This window comes from Bison bison, unplaced genomic scaffold (genome assembly GCF_000754665.1).
Source record: "Bison bison bison isolate TAMUID 2011002044 unplaced genomic scaffold, Bison_UMD1.0 scf7180017864468, whole genome shotgun sequence".
NCBI lineage: Eukaryota > Metazoa > Chordata > Mammalia > Artiodactyla > Bovidae > Bison > Bison bison.
The window spans coordinates 1,031,940-1,043,241 of NW_011495029.1; the positions used below are offsets into that span (position 1 = coordinate 1,031,940).

At 49.7% G+C, this 11,302-nt stretch overlaps 1 protein-coding gene across 1 annotated transcript in view; it reads right to left on the reverse strand.

Moving 5' to 3' along the window:
* Positions 1 to 6,998: 6,998 nt before the first annotated feature.
* IL2RB (interleukin 2 receptor, beta) overlaps positions 6,999 to 11,302 on the reverse strand; it is a 14,333-nt gene continuing 10,029 nt past the window's right edge. Inside the window, exon 7 of the mRNA XM_010860555.1 lies at positions 6,999 to 10,426. Within this exon, the coding sequence (XP_010858857.1) occupies positions 9,671 to 10,426 (756 nt within the window). The 3' untranslated portion in view covers positions 6,999 to 9,670. The remainder of the gene's footprint in view (positions 10,427 to 11,302) is intronic.

Genomic DNA, 11,302 nt, shown 5'->3' on the forward strand with positions numbered 1-11,302 from the left:
CACTGCAATGGCATCCAAGTCAGCCCTGCCCCAAACAGCAGAGAGCGTCTGAGAGGCTGCCCAGCAAGTTAGCTGCCTCCACACTTGCAGCCCTTGGGTTTTCCCTGGTCACAGCCCTGTATCTGTCTGTCCTATCTCCCCGAAGCCAGCTCATCTCTTTTAAGTACCTTGTATACACTTGCTTCTTTAATCCTGACAACAGTCCCGGTCCTTCCCTCTGCCTTTTACAGATGAGAACACAGAAGCACACAGTTTAGGCACTTGACCAAGGTCACAGCTGGGAAGCGGTAGAACCAGGATTTAATCCATGCCACCTAGGTCTAGAGTGAGAACTTTAACCACCACACCCATGGTCCCTAAGGGGCTGTAGGAACCTCCAGGCAGGCTGGACTGTGTTTCGTCCACTGCTGCATTCCTGGCAACTAGAACACGCCCTGCACATAAAAAGCCCTCAGTAAATACACACTGAGTGAATAAATGAATCTCTCAGAACACTTCCTCCAGGACCAACTTCGGTCAACTACAGTAACCCCCCTGTATCTGCAGTTTCAGTTGCCCGTGGTCAACCTCAGTTCAAAAATATGCAATGGGAAATTCCAGAAATCAACAAACAACTCCTAAGTTTCAAATCATTTTCTACCTCAGCTGGGCCATGAATTACTCCTTTATCCAGCTTATTCTGTCGATAGTCACTTAGTAGCCACCTTGGTTATCAGATGGACTGTCAAAGTATCTCAGAGCAGTGGTCAAGTAACCCTTGTTTACTTAGTAATGGCCCTAAAGTTCAAGAGTAGTGATGCTGGCAATTCAGATATTCTCTTATTGTGCCTCATTCATTTATTAAAAAAAAAAAAATTTTTTTTTAATGTTTTGGCCATACCATGCTGCATATGGGATCTTAGTTCCCTGACAAAGGATTGAACCCATGTCCCTTGTATTGGAAGGCAGAGTCTTAATCACTAGACCCGTGGGGAAGTCCCCTGGGCCTCATTTATAAACTCTATCATAGGTATGTGGGTACAGTATAGGTAAAAACAGTATATATGGGATTCGGTTCTCCAGCGTTCTGGCCTGGAGAATCCCGCGGACAGAGGAGCCTGGTGGGCTACAGTCCACAGGGTCTCAAAGAGTCGGACACGACTGAAGCAACTTAGCACACAGCGCTATCCTCGGTTGGAGGCATCCACTGGGGGTCTGGACTGTGTCCCCCGGGGATAAGGGGAGACTGCTCTCTGTGTACCTGAAACCAATGGGGCTGAACTCCTCTTGTTAAAGACCTGTACAAAATTCCACCCTCCCTCCCCAAGCTAGGAGACTCTGGAGGTTTCCCAGGTCGGGTATTTCCATAAAGGCTCTGATTGACAGCACTCCACAGTAGGAGGGTGTGACTGTGTGTTGACTCGTCCATCCCTCCCCCAAGGGCTGGAGTCTCTGCCGGCTGGGCAGCAGGCAGTCTTTTCTTTGTGGCTGGGGCTTGGCACGCGGCCAGATGCACCGAGGACTGGAAGCTGATGCATCTCCTGCCAGCTCCTCCCTCCCCTCTGCATCCTGACTTCCTGGAATTGTAGACTGGGTACCTTTTCTCCCCACAGGCAACTCTCCCCCCATTCAGCACTTCCGGCTTTGCTTTCTCACAGCTCTGTCCAACAGCCTCCCTCCCGGGTGCTGTGATGGGACGTGTGTCATACCTGCGGTGGTGGAAAATGTCTCAGAGCCACCCAAGGGGATGTCCCGGGGCAGTCACAGGGGCAAGACCCAGGCTGTTGGTGCTGAGCTCAAGTTTAATCAACAACCCAACCATCCTCCCCACCCCCAGTGACAAAGGCCAGGAGACAGCAGGCTCCAAGGGTGGGAGTCTGGGTTTCCAGTCATTCCCCGAGTCAAATTCACCGAGTGGCCTTGGCACAGGGCACCCTCCTCTCAGGATTGCATGTCTGTATTTGTGATGCAGAACCTGGAATCTTGGTAATTCTTGTCATGCTGGGTTGCTGAGAGATTGTATGAGATCTTTGAGTGCATACACTTTAAAGCAGTAAAGAGCTAGCCTGTGTGAGAGCTGAAGACTGCCTGGGTTCAAATCCTTGGTCTACTGTGTTCCAGTTGTGTCCTTGAGCAAGTCATTAACTACTCTGTGACTTAGTCTTCTCACCTGCAAAATGCGTAAGAATAGTCCTTCCCTTGTGGCAATGTTGTAAAGATCAAGTGAGTTAGTAACACAATGCATTCAGAACAGAGTCTGATGCCTGCTAAGTGCTCAAAAAATGCCCCTTTGATGAGACCCTCAAGGATGGAGAACGTTCCACTGTGGCCCTCACAGGTCCTTGTCCCTGTACCTGCCCCTCCCACACTGCCTGTTGATAAAATCCAAATTGCTAAATGGTAGCTGCTGATATGTAAGAACAGTTTCTCTTTCAAGAACCACCCTCAAACAATTGTTTCCAATACAAGCTGAACTCCAGCGGAGCCCCTACTACAGCCCCACGCAACATTCTGCCTTCTGTCCCTGAGTCAGAAACTCTTTCATTGTCTTCTCGTGCCTGGTATTTCCAAATAAAGGCTTGTGCTAGTGGGGCTCTAGCTGGTTTTCTCCCATAGCTGTTATTATCAGCTCTGTAACTCCAGAATCTAGCTCAGGATCTCTCTGGCCCATAGCATGAGAGATGGTTAAGAGAGGGACCTCAGGAGGGGCACTGTAGGAGGAAGTACTCAATCCAACTTGGAATGAATTAGAGGGTCTTCCAGAAGTGGGGATGCTTGAAGGTCCTGATGGATGTGTAGGAGTCCAGGAGTGAATTGTTTGGGTGGCGGGTCTGCTTCAAACCCAGAGACCAGCATGTCCCAAAGCAAGTGAGTCAGTTGTGGTCTCTGTCCTCATCCCCACCCTCGAACCCTAGCCTCCCACTCTTGAAGAGAAATGCGTGTAATCCCAGCCACCAGCCACATTCCGTGTAACACCTGAAACTGCAGACTATCAGGGCCTGGAGAGCACTTAGAAATCATCCATCTGACTACGCCATTCACAGATGGATGAATGAGCCATGAAATCAGATGGGACCTGCATGGAGTCCCCAAGTCATTCATTATTATATTAATGCTTTCAGCTAGTGTCCTGAAAACAACAGGGAGTTGTTGGGGATTTAGGTGGGGATGTGGCATGACCCAGATGTGCCCATGATAAGATCACCCTGGAAGGGCTCAGAGGTGGAAGAATGCGGGGCACGTGGAGGGGGACCGGTGGACCAGGAGGAGGCTGAGCAGGAACCTGAGTGAGAAGTGATGTTTCCAGGTTACAAGAATGGGATGGTTTTGATCACAATCACAATCATGGAATATAGGCTGCTTTTCTGTTTTTAACTGGTTACCAGGAAGCATCCAGTCCCATCATTTCATGGCAAATAGATGGAGAAAAGATGAAAACAGTGACAGACTTTATTTTCTTGGGCTCCAAAATCACTATGGATGATGACTTGCAGCCATGAAATTAGTTTTCATTCCAATCCCAAAGAAAGGCAATGCCAAAGAGTGCTCAAACTACCGCACAATTGCACTCATCTCACATGCTAGTAAAGTCATGCTCAAAATTCTCCAAGCCAGGCTTCAGCAATACGTGAACTGTGAACTTCCTGATGTTCAAGCTGGTTTTAGAAAAGGCAGAGGAACCAGAGATCAAATTGCCAACATTCGCTGGCTCAAGGAAAAAGCAAGAGAGTTCCAGAAAAACATCTATTTCTGCCTTATTGACTGTGCCAAAGCCTTTGACTGTGTGGATCACAATAAACTGTGGGAAATTCTGAAAGAGATGGGAATACCACACCACCTGACCTGCCTCTTGAGAAATCTGTATGCAGGTCAGGAAGCAACAGTTAGAACTGGACATGGAACAACAGACTGGTTCCAAATAGGAAAAGGAGTACGTCAAGGCTGTATATTGTCACCCTGCTTATTTAACTTCTATGCAGAGTACATCATGAGAAACGCTGGACTGGAAGAAACACAAGCTGGAATCAAGATTGCCGGGAGAAATATTAATAACCTCAGATATGCAGATGACACCACCCTTATGGCAGAAAGTGAAGAGGAACTCAAAAGCCTCTTGATGAAAGTGAAAGAGGAGAGTGAAAAAGCTGGCTTAAAGCTCAACATTCAGAAAATGAAGATCATGGCATCCGGTCCCATCACTTCATGGGAAATAGATGGGGAAACAGTGGAAACAGTGTCAGACTTTATTTTGGGGGGCTCCAAAATCACTGCAGATGGTGACTGCAGCCATTAAATTAAAAGACGCTTACTCCTTGGAAGGACAGTTATGACCAACCTAGACAGCATATTCGAAAGCAGAGATATCACTTTGCCACCAAAGTTCCATCTAGTCAAGGCTATGGTTTTTCCTGTGATCATGTATGAATGTGAGAGCTGAACTGTGAAGAAGGCTGAGCACCAAACAATTGATGTTTGTGAACTGTGGTGTTGGAGAAGACTCTTGAGAGTCCCTTGGACTGCAAGGACATCCAACCAGTCCATTTTGAAGGAGATCAGCCCTGGAATTTCTTTGGAAGGAATGATGCTAAAGCTGAAACTCCAGTACTTTGGCCACCTCATGCGAAGAGTTGACTCATTGGAAAAGACTCTGATGCTGGGAGGGATTGGGGGCAGGAGGAGAAGGGGACGACAGAGGATGAGATGGCTGGATGGCATCACTGACTTGATGGACGGGAGTTGGTGATGGACAGGGAGGCCTGGCGTGCTGCGATTCATGGGGTCGCAAAGAATTGGACACGACTGAGCGACTGAACTGAACTGAACTCCTTGCAAGAAAATCTATAAAAAACATAGACAGCATATTAAAGAGCAGAGACATCACTGCCAACAAAGGTGCATATAGTCAAAGTTATGGTTTTTCCTGTAGTCATGTATGGATGTGAGAGTTGGACCATAAAGAAGGCTAAGCATCGAAGAATTGATGCTTTCGAACTGAGGTGCTGGAGAAGACTCTTGAGAGTCTTTTGGACAGCAAGGAGATCAAACCAGTCAATCCTAAAGGAAATCAGTCCTTAATATTCATTGGAAGGACTGATGCTGAAGCTGAAACTCCAATACTTTGGCCACCTGATGCAAAGAGCCAATTCATTGGAAAAGACACTGATGCTGGAAAAGATTGAGGGCAGGAGAAGGAGATGACAGAAGATGAGAGGGTTGGATGGCATCACTGACTCAATGAACATGTGTTTGATCAAACTCCAGAAGATGGTGAAGGACAGGGAAGCCTGGTGTGCTGCAGTCCATGGGTTCACGAAGAGTCGGACGTGACTGAGTGACTGAACAACAACAACCAGGAAACTTAGAATGGAATTTTGCTTGTTTTTTTTTTTTTCCTATTAATTGTCCCCTGTGCAGCCTTGTGTATGCAAAAGGGCCAAAATCTCTGGCACCAAATGCACCGAGTTTGAATACTGGATCCACCAACAATCAGCTGCATTTCTTAACTTCCATGAGCCTCAGTTTCCTAATCTGCAAAATGTGGAGCATGTCACCTGCCTCACAAAGTTCTTTTCAGGTGATGAAATGCTGCTTGGAAAATGTCTGGCACTGTGTCTGGAACATAAAATATTAGCTGCCTTCCCACTTTTAAAGGTGCTTCTTGATCATTTTTTAAGTTATCTAGGATGTCAATAATTCGGAGGACAGTGGTAAGTGATTCATCCTAGCCATGAACTGTTTCGACAGTAATTTGCTTGATAACTGTGGACAGTTAAAGTTGTTTGGAGTGGGAATTGGTAGATAGGGAGAGAACAGAGGTATTGGGGGGTTGGGGAGTTGAAGGAATAAATACAGCTCAAGACATTGGAGACCTGAGGGGCTGGAAGGCCCTTCTCACCTCTCCTCTCTGTTCTTTTATTCCCCAATCAGCCCTGGCTGCCTCATACTTACTGCTCCGCACCTGACAGTTCTTTGAGACCCTAGGCTGCCTGGTCCCCAGCTGGTGCCTCTCCTCTCTCCTACGGTCTGACCCAAGCAAGCCTGTCTTTCCTTCATCTCTTCTGCCCCTGCCAGCTGCCCCCTCCTTACCCCATCTCCCAAGACCCATACCCTACTGCACACTAAACATGCCACACTGTGGCTTCCAGCCCGTCAATCCATCTCCGCTTGGTGTAAGGTGACTCCCTACTCTGTTCACTGCTAGCTCAGGTCTCCTGTCAGACTGCATAGGGACAGCTGGGTTCCCTGGGTGTGCCTGCTCATAAGCCCTTCTCAGCTTTCCTCTCTCCATCATCTCAGCCTCAGTTTTACCTGCCAAGAAAATTGGAGTCGAGAGCAATAACTTCTGTTGTGGAGGAAACCTGAGGAGTTATCTGGTCTAGAGCTACCGCCAGGTGCCAGCTATGATCAATTGGGACCTCCCTACAGAATCTAAGACTGTGTCCAAGCACCAGAGAAAGGAGGACTGTGGTCAGCTAGCAGTGTCTGCCAAGCACCAGTACTATTGATATGGTTGATTAGCAATGTCTGCCCTGAGTGCAGCTTAATGAATGCCAAACATTGCTATTCATGATCCGGGCCAACTTTTCAGAATCAAGGATACTGAAAAAAAATAAAATTATATTTTCAAGAGATCTGGGTTCGATTGCTGGGTTGGAAGATCCCCTGGAGAAGGGGACAGCTACTCACTCCAGTATTCTGGCCTGAAGAATTCTATGGACTACAGTCCATGGGGTTGCAAAGAGTTGGACACAACTGAGCAATTTTCACTTACATATTCAAGTGGAATATTTTCCCATAAGACCATGTCAAATGGTGCCTGGACACAGAATAAGATAAATATGATTCCTTTTAGTGAAAAATACATTGTATTTATAATCCTTCTGCATTTTCTCAAGAAAGAAGTCTCTGTTTGGTTTTCATATGCCTTCATCTGCTTCCCAACACTTGTTTATCTCCCCTTTACAATAAGAGAGCAGATTTTCAGCAGGCAATAAATTGAAACATTCTGTTTTACCATATTTACTTTGTGCTATTGCCTTTTATTTATACTGAATATTGGCTTTTCTATTTACAGAATCAACATAAAGATTTTTCGTTAAATAAAACTATTTAAACAAAAATTGAACTGATTTAAAGAAAAATACCAAGTAAACAGTAACAAACATGATATACACAGATAATTAAGATATATACATATATACACGTGTGAGATATATATATATATATATATATATATATACACCTCACACAATGATCAAGCCCTGAGAAATGTAACCTGTGGAGAATTTTGCAAAGTTGAAAATCACTCGCAGAGAGATTTCCTAGTTTGCCCCAGGACACACAGCACAGGTGCAGGCACTGAGTCTGGGACTGGTGCTCTCCTCAGGACTGAGATGACTCATGGTCCAGAACACACAGCATTGTGAGACAAGAGGCAGGAAGAGAAACAGGAAGGTAATTAAGCTATTTTGTGGTAAGTATCCAAGATTCAGACGTCCTCAGGAAAAGGGGAGTTTACTTTGGACATAAAAGCAACAGGAATCCTGAGTGAAGGCAGCAGTCCCCTGTGGAGCAGGTGCATCCGTACTGGGAGCCCAGACACCCTCTGCTAACACCCCTCTAGCCTTTTTGGTCCCTCCAGTCCTTGTTCACGTGGCACCTGCTCCCAGGGGCTCCTCGCCTGCTCTGTATTCAAATACCCGACTGAGAGAAACCTGATTGGCCAATTCAGGTCCGGCCTTTCTGATTGGTCAGAGCTTCTGTTCTCAGTCACCTCATAGGCTGCTGATGAACTAATGGATGGGCTTGTGTCAGGTGCCCAATCAGTTGAAAGCAGGGCCTATAAATGTAGGCACTGTGCTCTTTCGCACCTTGGCTGATTAGCGGGAACCGCTTGTGGCCCTCACCTCCGGGAGAATTTTTGTCATCACAAGTGTGATCAATGTCAGGGATAGAAGGACGAGAAGTGGACGGGTGGTGGGAGCATCGAGAAGGAAGAGGCTCGCTGTGTGTGGTGGGGCAGGACTGCCATGTGAAGGGATGAGCCTCTTGCTGGGGCGGGCATGCCAGAACCTAGTGGATATGGACTGCCTGCCTCTCCAAGGCTTGACCTCAGAAACGTCAAAGTGCCAGGGGTGCCCCTGAGAGGTCGATGATATCCACCCTGCATGAAGACAGCAAGGGCACAGGGAGACCAGGCATGGAGATGCCAGATAGTTTATTAATTCACTCAGGGACTATGATAGGATGTAAAGTCCACTCTATCAAGGGCAGGGAATGGAACTGCCATCTGGAGGCAGTGTGCCAGCCTTTGAGCTGCAGAAAAGACCCCCTCCAGTGGAGGATGGAGTAAGAGGGGCCTGAGGGAGGCCTCCTACGACAGCATCAGGACCCGCCACTTGGAGAGGTTTACTTTCCAGCGGCTTGCCATTGTGGAAAGATCCAGCCAGCGTCCACTTTGCTGGGCATTTGTGCACAGACGGGCCACAGCTGTAGGCAAGCATTCCGAGGTCACGAGAGATCCCAAAGGGGATGTGACAGAGACACTTTGTCCCGCCACACTGTGTCCCTGAGAGCCTGTCCCTCCAGCACTGAATCTCGAGTTTGGGCACATGAAAGGAGGCAGTGCTTCTCTGCAAGGGAAGCAGAACTGCCACCTGAAGGATAAGGGGGGTTTGTCACCCAGATGAGGGAGGAGATGGCCCCCCAGGAACAGGAAATCACACGTACAAAGGTGTGGGGAAATGAAGAAGTTCCGAATGGCTCTGTAGGACTGTTGTTGTTCAGTCGCTCAGTCATGTCCGACTCCTGAGACCCCATGGACTGCAGTATGCCAGGGTCCTCTGTCCTTCACTATCTCCAGGAGTTTGCTCAAACTCATGTCAGTTGAGTCAGTGATGCCATCCCACCATCTCATCCTCTGTTGTCCCCTTCTCCTCCTGCCTTCAATCTTTCCCAGCATCAGGGTCTTTGAGTAGGACTGTTGGGAGGGTTCTAGATGGGAATGTCCCAGCACGATGCTGGAGGACCAACGGGTAGGCCAAGAAGTTGTACTGAGGGCAGTGGTGAGCCATGGCGGGATTTTAAACCAGGAGCAGCTCATGTATGCTCATTCGCTCTGTTGTGCCCAACTCTTTGCAATCCCATGGACTGTAGCCCACCAGGCTCCCCTGTCCATGGGATTTTCCAGGCAAGAATAATGGAGTGGGTTGCCATTTCCTTCTCCAGGAGGAGCGGCATAGCTCCATTTATGTTTTGGAAAGATTCCGCTGATTGTCCTGTGGTGGGGTGGGTGGGAAGGGTGTGATCCAGGCAGGAAGCCCAGTGAGTAAGCCAGGGCAAAGACCGCTAGAGAACCACAAACTCTCCCTGAAAAGTAGCTGCAGGTCTGGAGAGGAGAAATGGTTCAGAGGTAAAACCCACAGGACTCCACGACGAATGAGGGAATGGGGGAGTCAAAGGACCCCACCCCCAAAGTTTTTGGCTTGGGCCGTAGGACCAGGGAGCAGCAACTGAGGTTTGGAAATCAACAGCTGAGTGTGCAGGGCTGGGTGAGGCCCTCTGGGCAGGGATGTCCAGAGGCTTCTCGACACCGTGTCTCAGCAGGGGAAAAGCTTCATGGACAGAGAGTCCTAAAGCAGGCCTGGCGCAGCAGTGGACGGCCACCTGCCTCCCAGCTCTGCCTGTCTGTCTATACCAAGTAAGCTGGGTCCTGATCCTGGAGCTCTTGGAGGGATAAGTAGGCATCAGTGTTCAGGGTCAGGCAGACAGTGGGGGCCCTGACTTGGCCTTGCCCAGGAGGGCTGGCCCAGGGGAAGCTGGTCCCCTCCCTTGGACTGGGACCAGGTACCCTCTCTCTTGCTTCTCCCAGCTCATGCTCTGGGGATGACTGCAGATCCACCAGGTCAGGGGCTTCCAGAGCAGGAGGCCTCAGGGGCTGGGGGGTCCAGTCTCCAGGGACTCCCTCCTGTGGGCTGGAGGCCAGCCTCTCTTCACCAGCCCCAGTGCCCCACTGGGCAGTGTTCGGGGGACCTGGGCCACTGAGGAGACTCGGAGAGAAGAGTAGCAGGTCTTCCCCGGGGGGGAAGGTGCAGTAGGCTTCGTCATCCCCTGGTGGAGTCGGCAGGGGTGGAAGGAGAGCTCCCTCGGGGGCCCTGGGCCCACCCTCATCAAGCTCCTCTGTGCAGGGGTCGTAAGCGAAGTACACCTGGCAGGCCTCAATCTCCAGGGCATCTGGGAGGTGGAAGAAGAAGTAGCCTTGGTTGGTGAAGCAGCTGGTCACCGAGTGGCCGCTGGTCTCAGCTGAGGATGACGAGCCCTTGTCCTGCTGCAGCAGGAGCAGCTGTGTGGCCTTGGCGTCCCTGTCCAACACCTCCAGTGGGGAGATCTCAGGGTCCAGGCCACTGCGGCTGAAGGAGGACGAGGGGAAGGGTGAAGAGAGCCACTTCTGTGAAGAGAAAGGACAGTGGGAGGATGAGGGGGCCGTCTCTTCCAAACTCAGCAATAACCCCTAACTCCTCCTTCTTTAGCAGTAGACTCGGGGCTGCCACCTCCGGGAAGCCCTCCCTGACTGCAAACCCACCCCCAGCCCATCCCCACCCCTGCTGCCCTACCTCCCAAAAGCACACACATGCACACACACACAAACTCTGCCCATTGGTTTGGGGAATGTTCCACATCAGTGGGTGTGCCTGCTTCCCAGCCTCAGGGGCCCAGGGGATGTGTTGGGTCAATACCTGACTGCTTATTGAGCAGCTAGTATATGCTGTTGCCTGGAAAATCCCATGGACAGAGGTGTCTGGTAGGCTGCAGTCCATGGGGTTGCTAAGAGTCGGACACGACTGAGCAGCTTCACTTTCACTTTCATGCATTGGAGAAGGAAATGGCAACCCACTCTAGTGTTCTTGTCTGGAGAATCCCAGGGATGGGGGAGCCTGGTGGGCTGTCATCTCTGGGATCACACAGAGTCGGACACGACTGAAGTGATTTAGCAGCAGCAGCAGCAGCAGCAGCAGCAGCAGTATTGGGAACCTAGTGCTGCTCCAGGTCCCAGGGACATAGCAACAGGTGGAATCCTCAGACTGACTCGTGGGGACCAGTGTGAGTGTGTGAACCAACCAACCAACCACTGCCAAAGCAGAAAGAGCCCTGAGAGTACATCACGACCACCATACGAATGCCCAGAGAGAGCCTGTGTCCTGGCCCTGATCACTCAGCCAGCAGGTAGAAAAGCTGGGCTTCAGGTTCCCCACTCACACTGCCATGGAACCATCTCCAGCGGGGAACTAATGGTCCTGCCCCCTGCCTCCCACACCCTCCACCC